The following is a 25,102-nucleotide window of genomic DNA, read 5'->3' as shown; positions in this document are numbered from 1 at the left end:
AAAAAGCTCTTTTTTTAGTTTCATCTGACCATAGAAGCCAGTCCCATCCAGTCATGTCTGACAACTGAATATGCTGGAGTTTGTTTTTGGAAGAGTGAGGAGGATTTTTCTTGAAACCCTCCCAAACAACTTGTGATGTAGGTGCTATTTGATCTCTTTTTTTAGGCTTTCTGACCCCAAGACTCAACTAATCTCTGCAGTTCTCCACCTGTGATCCTTGGCAAGTCTTTGGCCACTCAAGCTCTCCTCGTCACCATGAATTAGGTTGATTTAAACACACTTCCTCTTCCAGGCAGATTTGTAACATCTTTAGTTGATTTGAACTTCTTAATTATTGCCATGATATTTGAAATGGGGATTTTTAATGCTTTAGCTACTGTATTTTCTTACAGCCACTTTCTATTTTAGAGCTCAACAATCTTAAACTATATTCTTTGGTTTTTCTCATTGTGATAGATGATTAAGGGAATTTGGCCTTTGTGTTTCCTCATATTTATACTCCTGTGGAACAGGAAGTCATGGCTAGACAATTTCATGCTCCTAGACACCCTGGTGTGCTTAAAAAAACAAATCTGAATGGGAATTTACAGGTGCATCTCAATAAATTTGAATATCATGAAAAAGTTTTTTTTTTTCTGTTCAAAATTCAAAAAGTAAAACTTAAATATACTCTAGATTAGACAAAGTAAAATATTTTCAGACTTTTTTGTTTTTATTTTGATGATTACAGCTTGCTGCTCATCAAAATAAAATAAAAAAAAAAACTCAAATTATTAGAATATTTAATTTCAAGTTCTATTAAATGACCATTCTCTGGGTATAAATACTGGGTTTAGGTCAGTAATCCCAACAGCGGTCATGGGGAAGTCTGCTGACTTGACAGCTGTGCAGAAGACGATCATCAAGACCCTCTACAATGAGGGTAAGCCACAGAGGGGCATTGCTGAAAGAGCTGGCTGTTCGCAGAGTGCTGTGCCAAAGCATATTCATGGATAGTTGACTGGAAGGAAAAAGGGTGGTAGGAAAAGTTGTATAATGAAAGGAATGACCGCAGGCTTGAGAAGATTGTCAGGCGAAGCCGATTTAAGAACTTAGGAGAGCTTCAAAAGGAGTGGACTTAAGCTGGAACCAGTGCATCAAGAGCCACCACACACAGACATCTTCAGGAAATGGGCTACAATGTCCCGATCACGTTTTTTTGCCCTCGAGTCCGAGTCATTTGATTTTGAGTATCTACCGATACCGAGTCCCGATCCGATACTTCTATAATACATAAAAAAAGAATAAAGATCCAGGAACAGTGCTTTTCACGTACGGATAAAGTAATCAAATATAAAATATCACTGAATATTATCTTTACTGTATAAAATAAATAAAGATTAATCATTATTGAAGTTATAAAAACTATTCATTCAAGAGCAGTGAGTGATTTCTATGTTAATTTTGTTTGATTTAACATTAAAAACAGGCAGCAGGAATAGTCATTTCCCCTATAAGACTATATTCCCCTACTAGACTATAAGACGATCCAGTACATAACGTTACTGTTAAACATGCGCTGTCTTTCTCGACTAATATACGTTCACTTAAGACATAACCGACTATGTTTGCTAGGATACTCGCTAAGACGGGCATGTTGACATAATTTTTGTATGAATATGTCCGCTGAAGCGCAAGACTTGAAAGAGAACTCAGTATTTGCGCGCTGACTGAAATAAGCTTCGGATGAGCGCACACAAATCTTCTCACAGCGCGCGAGCTCTCTTTCGCGTCTTGTTCTTGAAGGTTTAAATCAGCAAGGCTTAAATGAGTTAGTTTAAACACAGACAGCAACGTGTGCTTTTCTGGTCTCACCTGTATCAACACCCGGGTGATGACGGCGTAAATGACTGGACATTAGAGCAGACGGCACTCGCAGTTAACAGTTTACAGTTTACAAAGAGTGACTGTCTTGTCCACGCTTTTTGAACGGAGTTAGACATAGTGGTGTATTAGAGGTAAAAAATTATATAAATACTGTTCGGTTTCTCGCACAAACCGATCGTTTCGTGTATTAGGACATAATGTGCCGTCACGAGCCGCAGGGTTTAATTTGGATTTGTCTATGGAAGTTTTTTGGACTCTTATTGTTCAAGTTCCCAATCACTGCTATTATTTGACTGACAGACGGCAGCGGTTGCAGGTAAAAATCATAATTTGCGTTCGACTGAAGAAAAAAAAGTCATCTACATCTTGGATGCCCTGGGGGTAAGCAGATAAACATCACATTTTCATTTTTGGGTGAACTATCCCTTTAAGTATTCTAATTTATTGAATTGGTGGGTTTTTGTTAAATGTGTGCCAAAATCATCACAATTAAAAGAACCAAAGACTTAAAGTACTTTAGTCTGTGTGCATTGAATTTATTTAATAATAATAATAATAATAATACATATTATTTGTATTGCGCCTTTCTTACACTCAAGGTGTTAAACACACAAGTTCTACAATTTGAGTTGAACTACTGAAATAAATGAACTTTTCCGTGACATTCAAATTTATTGAGATGCACCTGTACTATATTTTACTCATAAGAATTTCTAGGGGTGCCAATAATTGTGGCCAACATGCATTGGAAAAAAACATTTATTTCAAAATTCTAACCTTTCAATTGTTTTACTTCAAATGAAAGGTTAGAATTTTTTTTTTTTTAATGAAAGATCAAAAGGATAAACAATGTCGATTTATTTTTACAGCTGCCTTTGCTAATATTTACCAAGGGTGTCAATAATTCTGGAGTTAACTGTATATGTTAGTTAATTTTAGTTCAGTAAGAGAGAGAGAAAGAGAGGGAGAGAGAAATTGCTTCATCCAGAGTATAAAAACCAGTGCCAAAGAATCTCTATCTCTCTTTGCATTCATCTCAGCAATACGACTACATTGGGAAATGGCCACTGCAGGAAAGGTTCGTAAACTTGTCTTTTGGTCTCTTTTTATTTGTGCTGTATATATACACACATTATATATATAATATATATATATATATATATATATATATATATATATATATATATATATATATATATATATATATATATATATATATATATATATATATATATATATATATATATATATATATGAAGAGGTTCAGATGTCACATGTAAAACTGAGGTGACAAATGTAAAAAAAAAAAAAAAAAAAAAAAAGATTTGTATGTTTTTCAAAATGAATTCAACTTTTTTTTCTCATGGTTTTTATTGGTCATTCTGCCAGTTTTCTATCAAGTGGAAACTAGTAAACCACGTTAAAACTACAAAAAAAGTGCTCTGGCAATTTCATTGAGTTAATATTTATCTGTGATTGTGAAATCCCAGATATTTGTGGCTCTAAAAACTGATGTTTTATGTTTCCATTGGCTTAAGCCAAACAGCTGGACAAACTCCAACAAGTGCAGCAGTTATATAAACATCAGTAGTCAACCATTAAATATCTATAAAACATGCTTAACCAATCTCTTCTTTGTGCCAAAGGTGATTAAATGTCGGGCTGCCGTTGCCTGGGAGCCCAATGCTCCTTTGATGATGGAGGAAATAGAAGTCGCCCCACCTCAAGAAGGAGAAATACGCATCAAGGTGGGAAATATTCTATGAAAGAAGTAAAATCAGTTAAATACTGTGATACTGGTAACTTATTGTGGTATTGGTTAAGTTTTTTTTCCTGTCTTGAAGGTTGTAGCTACAGGTGTGTGTCACACTGACCTTTACCACCTGTTTGAAGGGAAGGACAAGCGTGGTTTTCCCACAGTACTGGGACATGAGGGCGCTGGTGTGGTGGAGAGTGTTGGACCTGGAGTCACTGATTTCAAACCAGGTCACAAACTACAACTACATTTTAACAATACTTTTCCGTGTATTTATTTATTCTTTAAAATCACCATGAAATCAAAAAAAAAAAATTTTTTTTTTACAGAATGTTGCAGTATTTATTATAAATCATTTATCTGTGCAGTGTGCACACCTTTATTTTTATTTTTTTTTACATACATGTGCACTCATAAACATCATAAACGTCAAACCCCCCTCCCTCAGTGGAGGTAGGCACTAAATATCCTCCACAACTGACAGCAAACGACTAGCATTCGTTTATCGATTTCATCCATACATCCATCTTCCATACCGCTAATGGGTCACAGGTGTGATGGCTGAATACTGAGGTACAGCGGGGTAGATATCGAGTAAAGTGTTTAGGGGAACGTTCTGAGAATGTTAGAATAACATTCTTTTCCATTAAGAAAACTTTCCTGGCTAACCAAAAACAAACCTTAAAAAAGAACGTTCTGGGAACTTTAGAATAATGTTAATAGAGCATTAGAATAATGCTCAACAAACCAAAAACTAACTTTCTATTTCCGTTAAGAGAACTTTCCTAACTAAAAACAAACCTTAAAAAATGAACGTTCTGGGAATGTTAGAATAACGTTATTGGAACGTTAGAATAACGTTCCACAAACCAAAAACTAATGTTCTATTTCCGTTAAGAAAACTTTCCTGGCTAACCAAAAACAAACCTTTAAAAAAAGAACGTTCTGGGAACTTTAGAATAATGTTAATAGAACATTAGAATAATGTTCTACAAACCAAAAACTAACTTTCTATTTCCGTTAAGAGAACTTTCCTGGCTAACTAAAAACAAACCTTAAAAAAAAAAAAAAAAAACATTCTGGGAATGTTAGAATAACGTTATTGGAACATTAGAATAACGTTCTACAAACCAAAAACTAATGTTCTATTCCGTTAAGAAAACTAACCAAAAACAAACCTAAAAAAAAAAGAATGTTCTGGGAACGTTAGTATAACATTATGGGACCATTAGAATAACATTCTACAAACCAAAAACTAATGCTCTATTCCGTTAAGAAAACTAGCCAAACAAAAACAAACCTTATAAAAAGAACGTTCTGGGAATAACATTATGGGAATGTTAGAATAACATTCTACAAACCAAAAATGAATGTTCAACTGGCCAACCAAAAACAAACCTTTAAAAAATAACATTTTGGGAACCAAAAATTGAGATGCACCTTTTATGCAAGTAAAATAAATAATTACATACATCTGTGTATTGTGGTGAACAGGTGATAAGGTCATTCCACTCTTCATCTCTCAGTGTGGAGAATGCAGATTCTGCAAGTGTCCAAAAACAAACCAGTGTGATCGCAGCTGGTGAGAATCAAACACAAAACAACTTTTCACATTATATTTCATTTCTTGCTTTTTGGAAACATACCATTTTTTCTCTGGCAGGACAAGTAATAATTACGACATTATGTCTGATCCCACAACACGTTTTACTTGTCGTGGTCAGCCCATCTTGCAGTTCATGGGCACCAGTACCTTCTCTGAGTACACTGTCATGAACCAGATTGCTGTGGCAAAGATTCACGATGATGCTCCACTCGACCGTGTGTGTCTGCTCGGCTGTGGCATCGCTACTGGTTATGGAGCTGCTGTCAACACAGCTGGGGTGAGTATAGATGTTATGTGTATTCAAGAAGTATTTGGACACTTAAGTCACACTTGACTGAATGTCTTTGCTTTATATAACAAAATGCTGAATTCAAGGGTCATTCACTTTAAAGAAAGAGAGCACAAACATCCTTCAAGAAAAACTATTTTAAAAGACAAAAATTAAAAGTTAATGTCAGCTGTGTTGATAAAGTTAATATTGAGTAACTTACATTTTTTTTTTAAATCTAAAGTAAATATTTCTATATTGTGTTTAAATTAATATTTCAATAATTTAACAACATATTCAAGAGCATATTCAAGGTTCTCTGATGTCTGTTAATGGTCAGATGACATGCAGTTAAACAGATATAATATTTTATTTTTGTATTTTAAGGGAAGTGTTTTATTTTGATTGTTTTTATTTTAAATCTATTTATTATAATTTTCATTTTTATGATTTAATAAATTATTAGCATTTCATTAACTCACAAACCTCCATGCGCTCGCTAATCTCAGTGTGTTACAGAATGAATCAGTGTGTTCAAGCAATTGGTTAAGTGAATAATTCAATGGCTCATTCATAAATGGCTCATTTCCAAGGCTGCGCCCTCCAGAGTCTGAATTTTTCAGCTGCATACTTCATCGAAGCCGTCTCATTTCACAAAAGAAACGATTACATTCTAAAATAAGAAGGAAATTACACTAATTACACTTTACAAAGACAAATAGTTACACAGTACAGCTGCTGCTCTACCAATTAGATTTTGATGACCGGAACTGTTATATAGAGGATATGCATTGACATCACTTTCCTGATGGAATACGCCCCCTCAGCCAGACTGAGTGGCAAAATGTCCTACAACATCACTGAATTTAGAAGGGGAAACTGTAAAAACGGGAGTAAAACAAATTATCATCTTCTTAAATTAAAGACAATTGGACTCAACAGTGCTCCTTAAACTTACCAAAGAACCAGTGGTCCATGAATATTGACGTGACATTGAGTTTCCTGACATTTATATGCGTCTGATTTAGATGCCGGAGAATTACATAAAGCAAAGCCTGTGAACACTTTATCTGCTAGACAACACTATAAATACCATAGCTAGATATCATGTTGTATATTGTCATGTTAACACTTTTAAGGGCGAATTTTGTGGCTTGAATAATAAGATGAATGTTAAGGTGCAATAATAGTCTGTGTTTGTGTGAAGGTGACACCAGGCTCAGTGTGTGCAGTGTTTGGACTGGGTGCAGTAGGTCTGGCTGCAGTCATGGGCTGTAAAAACGCCGGAGCCTCTCGCATCTTTGCTGTGGATATTAATGAACAGAAGTTTGAGAAGGCAAAGGTGTTTGGTGCCACTGATTTTCTGAATCCAAAAGCATATAATAAACCAATCTCTGAAGTGCTGGCAGAAATGACCAATGGAGGAGTGGACTTCTCACTCGAGTGTGTGGGCAACACTGAAGTAATGGTAAGACCTCCCTGACACGTACTCTACTACAGTATGTGAAAAGGTGCATTTGTTTACTTACTCATTTAAAAGCTTTCAGTACTTGCACTCTCTCTGTGTGTGAATTAATGCGTCTTTGACCTCAGAGGAGCGCGCTGGAGTCGTGTGTTAAAGGTTGGGGTGTGAGTGTTCTGGTTGGATGGACTGATATGAAGGACTTTTCTGCACGACCAATTCAGCTCATATCTGGAAAAACTTGGAAAGGATCTCTGTTTGGTGGTAAGCAAGCTGTCAGTTAATGCTTTTTTGGCTTTCAGAGAAGGAACTTGAGTACCTGCCTGAGTGCATCTTGCACATTCATTTTTATTTATGTAAAGGTTTTAAGAGCAAGGACTCTGTTCCAAAACTGGTTCGTGACTACATGTCCGGCAAAATAAAGCTTGACGAGTTTATAACACACAAAATGAGTCTGGAGCAGGTCAACGATGCCATCAACCTCATGAAGACTGGAGAATGGTACATTTTTCACTCTCATCTTTCTGTCTGAGGTTATATTGGAAAGACGAAAGTACTAACATTTGTTTCCCATCTTACAGCATTCGATCCATCCTGAATATATCCAAATGAGAAGCCAGTCATCTTCAACATTATATTCTAGGCCACGGTTATATTCCTTTTATTCTCTTCTCCCACTTTGTTACAGCTGGGTAACCAGCTTCAAGGATTCTCTTTAATAGCATATTCCAGCCCTCTACTTTATGAAGTGAGACACAAGTGCATGTAAACGTTAATGTTTAGCATCAAAAACTGTTATATTCATCTGCAAGGCAAAATAGTGCTGAGAAGTTTTGTAAGAAAATGTTATCTGTGGCAAATAAAAAAAAAGAGACAAGCATATAAATCATTCAAGTGATTTTGTATAACCAATTTATGATGCTGTCAATATAGTTTATTTCTCTACTCTGAGCCAGACTCTCCAGCATTTGTCTTGCTTACATAACCATCATGGGAAAGCTGGGAAGCACCAAAAAATTTGCAGCTGGAACATGAAGTCATAACCTGCCAAACTGATCCAAACACTGATAAACATGATAAATACTTTACAGCATGTCTTTCTCAAACAATTTCTTCAGATGTGTCTGTCTAGGGTGGTCAATTCAGTCTCAACTTGTAGAAACCATTTTTCCAGACTATTCTACTAAAAGTTCAAGACAAACTGTTGGAAATAGATTGCTCAGACATTATGCAAACCCCACCGTCTCCATGTAATGTAATGGGACGTGAGACAAACTAAACAATTAAATTACACTTCAAATATTTTTTTTCACAAAGATGTAAGTTGATGTAAGTTCAAGTGTTTTAGCTTTAGTTAGTTGATGCTATAAAAATGGGGGTGTGACGTCATGATTGACAGCTTCTCTGAGTGAAGTAGTCACCGAGGCACCAACTGACTTTTTTTGGGATTTTCGAGTGGAGATTGGAGCTTTATCTTTAACTTTTGCGTTTCCATAATTGTTTATTAGTTGTTCTGTAGTAAACTGTACTAAACTGTTCTGCGGGAGTGTGGGTGAGGCCTTGATTGTGCGCGACTCCACTTCATGCTTACAACTGCGCAGACTTAGGTCACAAAGCAGCACAAGATGTCAGTGCCATATTGGGAAAATGGCAGTGTCATGACAAATCGGGTCCTCCCTCGAAATCAGGTCTCCCCAAACTGCCAGTTAATGATTATCCTATGTATATACGAATAATATAAATTTAAAATATGCATAGCTTACTGTATAATGCGTTCGAAAACACATTAATGCATAACAAACTGAACTTAATTTCTTACATTTGAATTAACTGTTAATTAATAAATAGCATAATAATAATTAGCCTATTAAGTGAATAATTGAACATAATTAATTTTTTTTTTTGTATAACTTATAGTCTTATAGCATAGTCAAACAACAAGAGTTTAGTACATGGAAATGACATACAGCGAGTCTCAAACTCCATTGTTTCCTCCTTCTTATATAAATCTCATTTGTTTAAAAAGACCTCCGAAGAACAGGCGAATCTCAACATAACACCGACTGTTACGTAACAGTCGGGGTGTACGCCCCAATATTTGCATATGCCAGCCCATGTTCCCAACATTATGGCAGCCAGTAACGTCTGGATCTGCACAGGTGAATCAACAGACTAGGTAAGCAAGCAAGAACAATAGCGAAAAATGGCAGATGGAGCAATAATAACTGACATGATCCATGATATCATGATATTTTTAGTGATCTTTGTAAATTGTCTTTCTAAATGTTTCGTTAACATGTTGCTAATGTACTGTTAAATGTGGTTAAAGTTACCATCGGATTCACGGAGACAAGAGCCGTCGCTATTTTCATTTTTAAACACTTGCAGTCTGTATAATTCATAAACACAACTTCATTCTTTATAAATCTCTCCAACAGTGTAGCATTAGCCGTTAGCCACGGAGCACAGCCTCAAACTCATTCAGAATCAAATGTAAACAATATAACAGTATACAAAACTCACATAATCCAACGCATGCATGCCACATGCATGGCGAACACTTTGTAAAGATCCATTTGAGGGTTATATTAGCTGTGCAAACTTTGTTTATGCACTGTTCAAGTTAAGCGCGAGCTCCAGGGGCATGGAGCACGAGAATTAAAGGGCCAGTAGCCCTGAATCGGCTCATTTATAATGATGCCCCAAAATAGGCAGTTAAAAAAATTAATTAAAAAAAACCTGTGGGGTATTTTGAGCTGAAACTTCACAGACACATTCAGGGGACACCTTAGACTTATATTACCTCTTTTTAAAAAAAGTTCTAGGGCACCTTTAAATATTTGGACATTTAACACTTAATTTAACACATAATTATATAAATGATTGTATATGCAATATGCAATTATATATGCAATTTATATAATATTATAAATATATAGGCAATTTGTCCTATACAGGGCCTTCACTTTTCTACAGTGGAAGAGAGTGGAGTTGTGTCATCCATATTTTTTTACAGTCTATGGGCTGAATTTTATCTCACATTTTATGACCCATTTCAATTTCTTTGTGACGACTGCCGGAGATTCAGCCTTCATTTTAAATCGTTAAAATAGGCTAAAGTAAAATAGGAAATGTACTATAATTCAGCTTGCAGACTGAAACACTGAAATGAGCTGCATCAAACCATCAAGTCTACAAACTGCTTTTCAGGCTTTTACCTTGCTCTTTAAGCGGCAATGATCAGAAAATAATTAAACCATTTGTACTCAACCTAATGTTGCCTCTAGGTGTTCACAGACACATTCTCACTCAAAGATCAATTTAATTGGACCTTATAAACGCATGTAAGAAGTTCATGAAAAACATTTGTTCAATGTTCAATAACGTTACAAGGCTCTCTTTCAGCTTTGAAGAGTTTTCATATATAAGTTATGATAAGATTTAGAGAATTTGTACCAAACAAACACAGTGTTGCGGCAGGCATACAAACACACCGAAGCAGACTAAGACAGCAAACCTCAGACAGTTTGATACTTTAAAAACAGTAAAGTGATTAATTTGTGGTCCCTCTGAGCAAATGCAACCGTTTTCACTTATTCATCATGGACATGAATGAGTATGTCAGGACACAAATCCACAAGAACTGTATCACAGACACTTGCTTTGGTATTGCCACACCTCACAGTCCTCATGTCACCCCTTTTTCACCACATAAAGACATTTCTAGATTAATAAAACATGGACAGTACCAGTTTTGTGAGTGTTTGCAATCTCTGCAGGTCTTATTACATCACATTGTGCAATGCTTGTATCATTCAGAATGTGTCTTTATGAAAGGATGTTACTCACAGTTTGTGAATGCCGTGACCTCAGTAGCTCCGTGCCACAGAGAAACCATTAGCCTGCACATGTTTCTGGATGATGTTCCCCAGCTCATGATACCAGGCTTCACTAGACACAAGACAGCAACAAACACACACATCACAACACAGATATCCCGCTGTGCAAGTGTGCCCTCTAAAGGTCATTAGTGTACAATGACATCAGACAAATACTGTAGAGTACAGGTGCTGGCCATATAATTAGAATATCATCAAAAAGTTGATTTATTTCACTAATTCCGTTGGAAAAGTGAAACTTGTAAATTATATCCATTCATTACACACAGACTGATATATTTCAAATGTTTATTTCTTTTAATTTTGATGATTATAACTGACAACTAAGGAAAATCCCAAATTCAGTATCTCAGAAAATTAGAATAATGTGAAAAGGTTCAATTTTGAAAACACCTGGTGCCACACTCTAGTCAGCTAATTAACTCAAAACACCTGCAAAGGTCTTTAAATGGTCTCTCAGTCTAGTTCTGTAGGCTACACAATCATGGGGAAGACTGCTGACTTGACAGTTGTCCAAAAGACGACCATTGACACCTTGCACAAGGAGGGCAAGATACAAAAGGTCATTGCAAAAGAGGCTGGCTGTTCACAGCAGTGTTAATTTTGACAGCAAATTTTGATTTAGTTTTAGTTATAGGCTTTTGACTAAAATGCCATTTAGTTTTAGTCATATTTTAGTGATCGGAAATTGTTTTAGTTTTAGTCTAGTTTTAGTCGACTAAATCTACAGTAGATTTAGTCAACTAAAATCTAATTTAGTTAAATTGTAATGCATTAAGTAATAATTTCTCTAACGATACACAGATCCTATACTGATATAGGTACATCTGATATTCCCCAAACTGTTTATGTTCACCCAACCGTACTTTGCCCAAACAGTTTTTGACTGTTCAAGTGCAAAAAGACACGAAAGAGCAAAATTCAGTACTCTTCAGGGATTGACACACTTATCATTGAGGTACTATTATAGTTTTCTTTTGAAATGTTTATTAGACTTGATTTTTAGTTTTTCTGCTTTCATTGTAATTTTAGTTCAAAGTTTTAGAATTTTTTTTGTGTTTATGTCTTTTAGTTTTTGCTTTTAATGTCTATTAAGTTTTTATTTCTGTTTGTTATTTTCATACCTCAGCTTAAGGTTAAGCTAAAGCTTAGAAACTAGATAAAATAAGTTTACATTTTAAATATATTTATTTTTTATTTCAGTTAACGTTTATTTCAAGTAAGTAATGAATAATTTCTTTGGTTTTAGGTTTAATAACCCTTATACATGTAAAATAATGTGTCAAATGTAAATGTCAGGAAACACGACTCCTGGCTGCATGTCAATATCCATGGATAAGGTTTACTTGACAAGTTGTAAGGAACACTTTTGAGTCCAGCCTTTAGTGTAACTGTGTGTTCACACCGCCGGCGGCGAGAGCGTCAAAGTGACGCTAGTCATTCATTTTCAATGAGAGCCGGCGGCGAGCTCCGGCGAGAGCAGCGAGGAGAGTTGAAATCAGGTTAACTTTATGGTAATGAGCTATGACGTTGTTCGGAGGCAACCAATTGGAATGTAGAGGTCCTCGCTTGAGAGGCTTCTTATTGGTTGACGCGACTTGTCATTTACTTTGACCCTCCCGTCGGCGGTGGTTTGAACGAACAGTACAGCGTTGTTGGCAGGGCGGCCAAGGCGATTGTTGACGCTCTCGCCGGCGGCGGTGTGAACGCACGGTAATCGTTTGTTTTTCTCGCGTTTTCGCAGTTTCCCCTATGGGTATAGGGGAACCACATCTTTTCCTTCCCTTCGCCTCTCTATTAATGTGCTTGGACAGATCTCTGTGAACCAGTGTTAATTTCGTTGACGAAAAATCTTCGTCATAATTTTCGTCAACGACATTTTTCACGGACGAAAACGAGACGAAGACTAAATAAAAATGCGTGACTAAAACTATGACTAAAATCTACTCTAATTTTCGTCAACGAATAAAAACGAGACGAAAATGAAAGAGAGACGATTTGGGAAGATATCTGGCTACTTGAATAGCGCACATTTATGCCATGCGATTGCTTATAAGCTAATGTTGATGAATTATGACAATGTTTACTAAACGATGTTTATATGGTAGTAGTATGTTTTAGACAGTGGTGTAGTCTAGTTTTTTGTAGTGAGTATATGTGATCCACCCCCCCCTGAAAGACTGCTTATGTGTGTTATCAACATGTCATTTTATTATAATCAACACAAGAATTTAACAGCCAATGATAACAGCTAGACTCTGGACTGATTTTCTACTGTTTAGTGTCAATCACCATCTAACTCAGCCAGTTAATATGTACATTTAGCCTTAGATGTTATATGAATATGGTCTCTGGATCATAGGTTTTATCAGCTGGAAAGTTTCAATGCACATTTAAGAGTTAAAGTTAGCTACAACTATTATTACAAAATGCTGGGTTAAAAACAACCCAAGTTGGGTTGAAAATTGATTATTTTCCATCTTATTATGTTCAGCCGCCAATGAACATGAAGGTGAGTAATTAATTACAGAATTATTATTATTTATTTATTTTTAGTGAACTAACACTTCACCACGACACAGGAAACTCATGAATATTCATGTAAGCTCCGCACTGTGTCACTGATGTTGCGCATGCGCGCTAAAAGGGGGAATAGGGGAACAAACAGTGTTGCCAAGTCCGCGGTTTTCCCGCGAAATTGGGCTACATTTACACTGTTTCCGCGGGTTGTTTTTCATGTCCGCGGGTTACATCGACCCAAAATAACATGATATTTATCCCCTTATATGCGGGTCACTTGAATTGAGATTTGGCTAGTTTTGAGGAGCAATTGGGCGGGTATTGTTGTGAAAACCTGGCAACCCTAAACTTAACTCTTCGGAGACTGGAGGAAATTAGTAGAAAGCGAAAGTAGATATAAAAGTTCATTGCTTTATCCATATACAACCAGAGTATAAAAGCTAGCGCCAGAGAAGGTCTTTCTCTCTTTGCATTCATCTCAACAACGACTACTTTGGGAAATGGCCACTGCAGGAAAAGTTTGTAAATTCTTTTGGTCTCTTTTCATTTGTGCTGCAGAGCAGTTCGTGCATTTTTAATAAGACTTTAGTCTCTTTATACATTTTAAGATAATTTCTATTAATCGCATAGGAAAATAATTACAAATAAAGGACATCTAAGTTTAATCCATATAGATTTGATCGATTTAATGCAATAATAATAATAAGAGTAAGAAGACTCATAAGATGGTTATGGACGCTTTGAGCCAGTGGCGTAGGCAGAATTTTATTTGTGGTCGGGCCTGAGCAAAAGTGAGCGGGCAGTGTGACGTAAACTAACGGACGGACTCGATCATGTTTGAGCTATCCAGTATAGCTACCATAAGCAAAAACTTGTTAAAGTAATGAAAAAAAGCAAGATGTTAAAGCAAGACTGCTTTACTAACTATAATGCAAATGCAATTATTGCAATTTGAAGACTTACTGTTCATAAAAACTATATAACAAGATTACATCAATTAAATGCCACATATAAAAATGCGAGATCACAATAGTACATACTGTAATTCTTCTAAAATACTTTAAAATATGTTCTGTGTGTCGTTTTTTTTTTTTTTTGTAATTCTCCCAGTTTTCAATCGAATGGATACTATTTAACCACACTAAAACTGTGTATTACTGTTGCAGTGCCATTGAGTTAATATTTATCTTTAGTGATAGTGAAATCACAGTTGTGGCTCTATTGGTTGCTTCAATGCTTCCATTGGCTGGACAACCTCCAACTACAGTTAGCAGAGATCATGTACCCGATCAAGTTATATACAGTAAAGTTAACCATTAAAAACATAAAATATGATGAACCAATCTCTTATTTGTGCCAAAGGTTATCAAATGTAGGGCTGCCGTTGCCTGGGAGCCCAATGCTCCTCTGGTAATAGAGGAAATAGAAGTCGCCCCACCTCAGGAAGGAGAAATGCGCATCAAGGTGGGAAACCTCCAAGAAAGATGTCACAAACCCAATTAACTAATTTGAAAAAAAAATTGATAAAACATGCAATACTGTTCATTTATACCAATAAACAAGGGTTTTCCTTGTCACATAGATTGTAGTTTCAAGTCTGTGTCACACCGAGATTTTCCACCTGTTTGAGGCAAAAGACAAGCGGGGTTTTCCCACTATCTTGGGGCATGAGGCCGCTGGCGTGGTGGAAAGTGTTGGACCTGGAGTCACTGATTTCAAACCAGGTAACAAAATAAAATGTAATTTCTAGGCATAGTTCAGCCATAAATGAAAGTTCACTCTCATGTCATTCCAAACCTGTGTGACTTTCTTTCTTCAGTGGAGACAATAGGAGAATTTTTGAATTATGTACTACTTTTTTTCCATATAGTTACAGGAACTGAGGACCAAAACAAAGGATAATAATGTCTTCTGAAGTAATTTGACAGCTTTCACTATTCACTAATAATCTTTGCCTCCATGATCCTGTGGCTGCTGTGACCAGATCATTGAGTCAGTGGATGTAACTCTTTACATCAGTGGCGGCTTGTGCTAAAACAATTTTCTAACATTTACAGATGGAGAATATGCCTGTGAAATGTAAGTTATTCACTGATGAAATTGTTGGATGTCACTTCAGCATAATAGAGATATGTTTGTTCCCACCAATCGCTGCACAAGTTAAGGTTACGTATGATGACGAAAGCACGCTATATAAATGAAGATGACTTAACTTGACGTTAGTGCTAGTCCTCCCGGAACCCATAGAGATTGCATTGCCTGCAGTTCGAGGAAAAAAAAAAAAAAATTTGAATGGAAGTCTATGAGTCAGTGAACTCGCCCAAAAAGAGGTGGTACTCCACAGAACATGACCTGATACTGATTGGACTATATATCCAGAGACAGAGCAAACAGAGCAGTGGCAGCTAGCGTAACACTGTGGTTAAATGAGATTGAAAATATCCATCCCTTTCACACTTTGGTTTTGTGTCGCCCTATTGCTCTAATGAAGAAGAAACCGTCCTTGCTTGACATCTTCCTTAAAAGATAAGTTCACTTTCAAATGAAAATTACCCCAAGCTTTTCTCACCCTCAAGCCATCTTAGGTGTATATGACTTTCTTCTTTCTGATGAACACAATAGTATTTAGAAATATCCTAACACATCCGAGCTTTATAATGGCAATGAGCGATACAATGCCTTGAGGGTGAGTAAAGCTTGGGGTAATTTTTATTTGAAGGTGAACTAATCCTTTTAACTTTTTGTGGTTAATTTATGAAAGAAAGTGGTGTCCAGTCTTTGAAAAGCATTTTTTGAGTCACAAAAATCTTTTCATTGAATCAGTTGATCTAGTTCCAGATGGCTAAACACTTAACTAATCTGACCCACCGCATGTTTTTCTAAAGCTTCAAAATATTTGAAATTTTGAAACACTGCTGTTCAAAAGTTTGGGATCACTTGGAAATTTCCTTACTTTCTATGAAAACATACATGAAAATATAGGAAATATAGCAAATAAATAAGAAATGCAGTCATTGAAATAACTTTTAATTAAAATAATGATAGTGTTCTTCAAACTTTTTCATCAAAAAAGACACCTTGTGCAGCAATCACAGCCTTGCTTTCTGGATCATCTCCCACAAGATGGATTGGCTTTATGGACACTTCCTCCATACCATACAATCTAGCTGCTTCCAGAACAGCTCGGTATGGGTTCAGATCCAGAGACTGTGCTGGCCACTCAATTACTGGCAGAATTCCAGCTGACTGCTTCTTCCCTAAATAGTTCTGGCATAGTTTGGTTGTGTGTTATCGGATGAATTAGGCCCCGATAAAGTGCTGTCCACAGGGTATGGCATGGTGTTGGCACTTTTACCCTGTACAAATGTCCCATTTTTTTCACCACCAAAGCACCCCTAGATCAACACACTACCTCTACCATGCTTGTCAGTTGGCGTTAAGCACTCCTCTCTTGCATACATTCCTTTGTTCTGAGTCTCAAAAATGTTCTTCTGTTTGACACGAACACCTCAAACTTGGACTCATTGGTCCACAACAAATTTTTCCAGTCTTCCTCTGTCCAGTGTCTGTGCTCTTTGTAAAAGAAGAAATCTTAATCTTTTATTGGTTGATGTTGACACTGGCATTTGGCTGGTAGGCCTATAATTTAGCAAAGCTGTCAGTTGAGGACCTTTGGGACATCTGTTTCTTAAACTAGACACTCTAAGGCAGGGGTGTCCATTCCTGCTCCTGGAGGGCCACTGTCCTGCAGAGTTCAGCTCCAACCCCAATTAAAAACACCTGAACCAGCTAATCAAGGTCTTACTAGGCATATTAGAAACTTTCAGGCAGGTGTGTTGGGCCAAGTTGGAGCTAAACTCTGCAGGTCAGTGGCCCTCCAGGACCGGGTTTGGACTTTGGATTTTTTAATCCTATAATTCTATTTAACTGTGAGTGTAAATTTGTTGCTGTAAACCAGTGGTTCCCAAACTGGGGTAGGTCTACGCGTACCCCTGCAAGTATGTGAGGTGACAGAGGGGATACGCGAACAAAATGCTTTGCCGTTCATTTAATTATTCTCCACCTTAAAATAACATTAAAACTGATAAAATGAGCTCGTAATCACGAGTTCAGAAGTGGGAATTATCAATTATCTGATAGCACATGAAGGCAGCATCTATATAGTACCTCAGGGATGACGCATTTTTGTAGGCAAAACCCAGACGTGAGTTAGCATTTTAGGACTTCCGGTTCCATCGTCCCGAAGTCAGTGGGTTTTTTAAATGGGTTTTTGCTAAATCGCCTGAAATAAGGTCTGTGGTTAACAAAGCCTCTAAATACTTTCACGTTTTGATCTATGACATAAAACACACCAGTTATAACCTGCTTGTGATTTTTTTTTTAAACCTTTATTGTGTCTTTAAAACCGCAACAAATTGCTAAAAGGGACTTTATTTAGTCGTCAGATATAAATATAATTACATTTTAATTGTATTTGACTATAATTGTATTTTAATTGCACTTGTTTAGTAGACTGGGTAAACCCAGCCTGATCGGCCGGCGATTTGATTTCGCCCGCAGATAGCCTGTCCATCATCGATTAAAGCCCGCCCTGGCAATTTGATTGGCTCGGCCTTCTGGAAGTTTTTTGCGTCGCTCTGCAAAGTATGTCACCCGGATCGTTGACCTGATTGGTTGAAGGACTATCCAATTGCGTGAATAATGCTCGTTGATCACGCCTCTTGTACAGTAGAAAATACATACAGACTCCCCAGACCAATGTTCAATTTTATATTGAGCTTGGTCTGGTGATAGCCAGACAACTTTATTAGAATAACAGCCGCGTTTGCAGACTTTATTGGTGTTATTGCTCGCACTTGAGCAAAGTTTAGTTTCGATTTATCAGCCATTCACAGACTTTAGGCTTTTGCAGTGCTAATTTGCAAGGCGGGCCTAGCGAGGGAAAGTATACTTAAACTCGTGTAATTCAGAAGTGAGCAGGTGTACGTGTAAGTGTCATAACCATTTGTTAAACACAGAGCTTATTTTTTGTGATTTTCCAAAAGTCTATGGGAAAAATGCATAGGCTTTCAAACGAGGGAGCCTATGGCAAGCCGTTTTAGCATTAAATAGTCATAAATCAGTTTTGACTAGTCATAATTCCAGTTCCAGACATCTCTTCTGCAATTGTGACTCGTAATTGCGATTAAGATATCTACAATGTGATTGTGACTAGTCATAATATGCATTGAAGATATTTACAATGCTTTTGACTAGTCATATTCTTCCTTTGACTTCAATTGGAAAATATTTTCAGATATCTACAAATGAGTTTTGACTAGTTGAAATTGTAATTAATTATATCTCCAATTTGATTATGACTTGACAAAACGTAGTTAGAGATATCTCAAATTATAATTTGCACTAGTGGTGATTAAATTAGAGATATCTCTAATTACCTTTGTGGATAAATGACACGTCTTTTAAAGATATCTATGACATCATTACAGATATCTTAAATGGAGTTTTGACTAGTCAAAATATATATTACAGATATCTCAAATCGGATTTCTTACTAGTGCAATTATAATTGCAGATATCTCTAATTGTCATTCTGATTAGTTGAATTATAATTATCACTCATCAAAACACAATTGTTATTATCTTTAAATATATTTATAGATAGTCTGAACAAAGGTTTAAATGCTAAAACGGCTTGCCATAATTGCCTGGCACACAAGGTGCATAGAAATCAATTTAAGATTCAAACTCTTATACAAAACTTACCTTTTGTGAGTTCTTGTTTTTAATGATAATAATATTATACAAGAATGTAAATCCAAATATCCACACTACTGCAAATGTGACATTGATTTTATACAGCAGTTCAACAAACAAAAGGGTAAGTAAGTGATGTTCTTCACAGTATTGTTAGTATTTGCTCTATTTTGCAACAAAATAATAGTTCCAATGAAAGCAACACACAGCGGTGTTTCGGGGACAAATCTGCGGCTTTAAAAATAATTGTTTATGAATGTTTGTATTCAATGATTCATTCATAAATACAGCCACTTGCTTCGTTATTGAATGAATTAATGTCTCGATGACTCATGCATTCAGACTTGTAAGGAAGGTGCGTCCCAATTCGCGTACTTATGCACTATTCTATGACGTTTTTAAGTATAAATAGTACGAGTAGTGCGTTCACACTGAAAATTCCAAAAAGAAAAAGTGCACTTTAAATACCCGGATGATGCACTACATTAACGGAAAAAAACAAGTGGGGAATGTTGGACACTTCGTGCACTCAACTGTCGCAGCTTTAATTACGTAGAGGAGGGGAAGGGAGGATCGGACTCCGTTATTAAATGACAAAATAACCTTATACAATTCACGCACTACATGGATGAGTGCATAGTGCACAACTACATAGTGTATAGTGCGTCATTTGGGACGCAACTAGTGACTTACCACCAACTGCTGGCGATTTTAGTATTTAAAGAATTTTTCATGTTTTTAGCATCATTGCATATTTCTCTATTGAACATTTTTTTTTTTTTAATTTAAAACATTATTGTTTTAAAGGTGTTCATAAAGAAAAAAAAAATCACTAGAAAGTCAATTTAGGGGGCAAATATTGTCCCTTAATGAGAAAAGTGTAGTCTAAGTGGAAGAGAAGGGGTACACAGAAGGATGATATAGCCTATGCCTCAGGGCGTACTCCACTCTAAAAAGTTTGGGAACCACTGCTGTAAACTAATAATACATCTGTGTATTGTGGTGAACAGGTGATAAGGTCATTCCACTCCCGATCGCTCAGTGTGGCGAATGTAGATTCTGCAAGAGTCCAAAAACAAACCTGTGCGACCGCAACTGGTAAGAAACAAACAACAGAACAACTTTTCACATATTTCATCCTTATTTTGTTTTTTTTATATAACGTTTTTTTCTTTCTGTTTTCTGGCAGGATAAATAAACATCTTGACACTATGTCATATCCAACAACACGTTTTACTTGTCGTGGTCAGCCCATCTTGCAGTTCACAAGCACCGGTACCTTCTCTGAGTACATCGTCATGAACCAGATTTCTGTGGCAAAGATTCACGATGATGCTCCACTCGACCGTGTGTGTCTGCTCGGCTGCGGTGTCGCTACTGGCTACGGAGCTGCTATCAACACAGCTGGAGTGAGTATAGAGAGTAGAGACTCAAGAAGCATTTGCACATACCATTTTTGCTCTTATATTGTTTATGCACGTGAGGTGCCTGTGCGATCACTTGAATTGTTTCCTTATAACAGTGGAAATAACTTTAAATGCTCCATTTATGGTCATACTGGTCATCATACAAGCAATCATTCGATACTGAAAAAGGGTTTACTTTTATTTGTGTACACACACAATATAAACAAAACATTGTGCTTTTGTAAAGTAAAGAATGCCGCTTTCTGCCGTCTTGGTTTCCTTGAACTTGTGAGGGTGTCACAAAATTAACTGAAATGCAGCCTATAAGCCTACTCCATGCCGCACATTTTTTTCTTTCATTTTGTTAATTATTTAAGTGCCATATTTTGTGTATTTATTCCTTTTATATACAGTGGGTACGGAAAGTATTCAGACCCCCTTAAATTTTTCACTCTTTGTTATATTGCAGCCATTTGCTAAAATCATTTAAGTTCATTTTTTTCCTCAATGTACACGCAGCACCCCATATTGACAGAAAAACACAGAATTGTTGACATTTTTGCAGATTTATTAAAAAAGAAAAACTGAAATATCACATGGTCCTAAGTATTCAGACCCTTTGCTCAGTATTTAGTAGAAGCACCCTTTTGATCTAATACAGCCATGAGTCTTTTTGGGAAAGATGCAACAAGTTTTTCACACCTGGATTTGGGGATCCTCTGCCATTCCTCCTTGCAGATCCTCTCCAGTTCTGTCAGGTTGGATGGTAAACGTTGGTGGACAGCCATTTTTAGGTCTCTCCAGAGATGCTCAATTGGGTTTAAGTCAGGACTCTGGCTGGGCCATTCAAGAACAGTCACGGAGTTGTTGTGAAGTCACTCCTTCGTTATTTTAGCTGTGTGCTTAGGGTCATTGTCTTGTTGGAAGGTAAACCTTCGGCCCAGTCTGAGGTCCTGAGCACTCTGGACAAGGCTTTCGTCTGGGATATCCCTGTACTTGGCCGCATTCATCTTTCCCTCGATTGCAACCAGTCGTCCTGTCCCTGCAGCTGAAAAACACCCCCACAGCATGATGCTGCCACCACCATGCTTCACTGTTGGGACTGTATTGGACAGGTGATGAGCAGAGCCTGGTTTTCTCCACACATACCGCTTAGAATTAAGGCCAAAAAGTTTTATCTTGGTCTCATCAGACCAGAGAATCTTATTTCTCACCATCTTGGCAAACTCCATGCGGGCTTTCATGTGTCTTGCACTGAGGAGAGGCTTCTGTCGGGCCACTCTGCCATAAAGCCCCGACTGGTGGAGGGCTGCAGTGATGGTTGACTTTCTACAACTTTCTCCCATCTCCCGACTGCATCTCTGGAGCTCAGCCACAGTGATCTTTGGGTTCTTCTTTACCTCTCTCACCAAGGCTCTTCTCCCCCGATAGCTCAGTTTGGCCGGACGGCCAGCTCTAGGAAGGGTTCTGGTCATCCCAAACGTCTTCCATTTAAGGATTATGGAGGCCGCTGTGCTCTTAGGAACCTTAAGTGCAGCAGAATTTTTTTTTTTTTTGTAACCTTGGCCTGATCTGTGCCTTGCCACAATTCCGTCTCTGAGCTCTTCAGGCAGTTCCTTTGACCTCATGATTCTCATTTGCTCTGACATGCACTGTGAGCTGTAAGGTCTTATATAGACAGGTGTGTGGCTTTCCTAATCAAGTTCAATCAGTATAATCAAACACAGCTGGACTCAAATGAAGGTGTAGAACCATCTCAAGGATGATCAGAAGAAATGGACAGCACCTGAGTTAAATATATGAGTGTCACAGCAAAGGGTCTGAATACTTAGGACCATGTGGTTTTTCTTTTTTAATAAATCTGCAAAAATGTCAACAATTCTGTGTTTTTCTGTCAATATGGAGTGCTGTGTGTACATTAATGAGGAAAAAAAAATGAACTTAAATGATTTTAGCAAATGGCTGCAATATAACAAAGAGTGCAAAATTTAAGGGGGTCTGAATACTTTCCGTACCCACTGTATGTAATTTTATTAAGTGCTGCAGGATGTGCGTGAATCCTTATGCTCTGTTGTTTATGCTGCTATTTGCGCCTATATAAAACTAAACCCCTGGAAATCAAATGATATTTTTAATGGCTGTTTTAATTTAACAATCTTGTCGGATAACTTTATCCCCTTTTAAGTCTTGCGAGTCGCGGCCCAGGGTTTGCTCAGTTTTTTTCCTGTTCACAGTTTCTTACTGTTCTTTGCAAACCCTAGGTCGCGATTCGCAAGACTTAAACAAAAGTCAGAATTGCAAGACATAAACTCGCAATTGTGAGACAAAAAGTCACAATAATGTTTTAAATTGTTTTATTCTGTGGCGGAAATGAGCTTTCATACAAGACTGGTTTACAATAGTGAATCCAGCCAGGGTAAGACAATAACAAGTTTGAGGAAGGTTGATGTATTGATCTTTTAAAAAAAAAAAAAAAAAAAAAAGTTACATAGTGTAGGCTACTTTTAAAACTGTGACATGTATGGTGGGTGACATGAGGGTGAGTAAATAATGACAGATATTGGCACTGCATGCTAATTGTTAGCTAGAATATTTTTTCTCATGCATTTCCACTAGAATTAAAAATGTACATACATATACATACATTTACATTTAAAAAATAAAATAAACTCATCAATGGCACTTTATCAAAATAAATGAATGCATTTTTAAATCTGACTTAAGTGTCCTAATAATTTTATTTGTATTTTTTTTTTTTCCTTGAACAGTGAGGTAAATGTTAAGGTACATTGCAATAGTGATTTGTCTGTGTTTGTGTGAAGGTGACACCAGGCTCACTGTGTGCAGTGTTTGGACTGGTCTGGCTGCAGTCATGGGCTGTAAAAACGCCGGAGCCTCTCGCATCTTTGCTGTGGATATTAATGAACAGAAGTTTGAGAAGGCAAAGGTGCTTGGAGCCACTGATTTTCTGAATCCAAAAGCATATGATAAACCAATCTCTGAAGTGCTGGCAGAAATGACCAATGGAGGAGTGGACTTCTCAATTGAGTGTGTGGGCAACACTGAAGTAATGGTAAGACCTCCCTGACACGTACTCTACTACAGTATGTGAAAAGGTGCATTTGTTTACTTACTCATTTAAAAGCTTTCAGTACTTGCACTCTCTCTGTGTGTGAATTAATGCGTCTTTGACCTCAGAGGAGCGCGCTGGAGTCGTGTGTTAAAGGTTGGGGTGTGAGTGTTCTGGTTGGCTATACCGATGCAGATTTTTCTGCACGACCAATTCAGCTCATATATGGAAAATCCTGGAAGGGAACTCTAGTAGGAGGTAAACCAACTGTCAGTTAATGCTGTCTATGGCTTTCAGAGTAGATGATTGTGTATGCATTAATTTCTGTTTATGTGAATAAGGTTACAAGGTCAAGGACCTTCCAAATCTGGTTCAAGACTACATGACCGGCAAAATAAACCTTGATGAGTTTATAACACACAAAATGAATCTGGAGGAGATCAATGATGCCATCGACCTCATGAAAACTGGAAAATGGTATATTTCTTACTTTTGACTGTATTTCAAGTTAATCCTGTCAGAAAGTTCTAACATTTGTTTCCCATCTTACAGCATTCGATGCATACTGAATATATCCAAATGAGAAGCAAATTATCTTCACTCAACTTCTACGCCACAGTTTGAGACAGATGGGAATAGACTGCTCAGACTTACAGCAGACACAATCAATGCTAGTTTAATGTACTGTTTCTATTTCTAAAAGGTAAAATGATGGATTGAATCTGGTACTCCAGTTCTGCATGGCAAGAAATTTAATTGTTTCACCAAAAGCAACAACAATTCAATACAGAGGAACTTTTTGGATGATCTTTTCACCTGCTTTCATAAATCATTGTTGAAATTGCATTCCATTGAGATGATTGTTAAAAGTTTGGCATTTGTTGTACATTAAAAAAAAACTAACAAGTCCAAATAAAGGAGAAAATATACTTTAATTCAGCTTGAATACTGAAACACTGAAACTGATTCCATGAGATGCATCAAACTGACAGAGGCCTGCAACTGCTTTTCAGACTTTTGCTATTTAAGTGGCATTAAACAACCAAAGACAAACAAAAATCATCTCGTCGCTGACTAAAGATGACTGCACTGAGAGGACATTCAGAAAGGCCATCCTCTCCCCATCACAGAACATAATTACACCATTGTACTTGACCTAATGTTTCCTCTAGGTGTTCACAGACACATTCTCACTCAAAATGGATCGATTTAATTGAACCTTATGAACGCTGGTAGAAGTTCATGAAAAATATTTGTACAATGTTCAATAACGTTACGCGGCACTCTTTTAGCTGTAAAGAGTTGTCATACATCAGTCATGATTTGATAAGGTTTGGAGAGACTCCACTGGGTTTTATCACATACACTCACTGCATCTCAAACCTCAACAATGGCTTACAAAAGAGACCCGGTACACTGCAACGAGCCAAGGCATACAAAACACACTGAAGCAGACTGAGACAGCAAACCTCACACAGCCGACGCGCTCTCA

General features: G+C 37.0%; 2 protein-coding genes across 2 annotated transcripts; both read left to right on the top strand.

Annotated features, from left to right (window-relative positions):
• The first annotated feature begins 2,845 nt into the window (after positions 1-2,845).
• Positions 2,846-7,899, top strand: LOC137020356 (alcohol dehydrogenase 1-like). Its single transcript, XM_067385762.1, has 9 exons — positions 2,846-2,944; positions 3,513-3,614; positions 3,711-3,852; positions 5,117-5,204; positions 5,286-5,505; positions 6,704-6,964; positions 7,090-7,222; positions 7,321-7,459; positions 7,540-7,899. The coding sequence occupies exons 1-9, from the start codon at positions 2,927-2,929 to the stop codon at positions 7,568-7,570; spliced, it is 1,134 nt and encodes a 377-aa protein (XP_067241863.1). The 5' UTR covers positions 2,846-2,926; the 3' UTR covers positions 7,571-7,899.
• A 5,844-nt stretch (positions 7,900-13,743) lies between these two features.
• Positions 13,744-24,298, top strand: adh8b (alcohol dehydrogenase 8b). Its single transcript, XM_067385761.1, is given in 10 exon segments — positions 13,744-13,895; positions 14,740-14,841; positions 14,960-15,101; positions 20,145-20,232; positions 20,324-20,543; positions 23,363-23,393; positions 23,396-23,613; positions 23,739-23,868; positions 23,952-24,087; positions 24,163-24,298. Coding segments are annotated over 10 exon segments (1,116 nt in total). The 5' UTR covers positions 13,744-13,877; the 3' UTR covers positions 24,194-24,298.
• The last annotated feature ends 804 nt before the right edge of the window (positions 24,299-25,102 follow it).

Source organism: Chanodichthys erythropterus, chromosome 5 (genome assembly GCF_024489055.1).
Source record: "Chanodichthys erythropterus isolate Z2021 chromosome 5, ASM2448905v1, whole genome shotgun sequence".
Taxonomy (NCBI): domain Eukaryota; kingdom Metazoa; phylum Chordata; class Actinopteri; order Cypriniformes; family Xenocyprididae; genus Chanodichthys; species Chanodichthys erythropterus.
The sequence above is the reverse complement of the archived record's forward strand: the minus strand, read 5'-3'. Positions and strand labels throughout refer to the sequence as shown.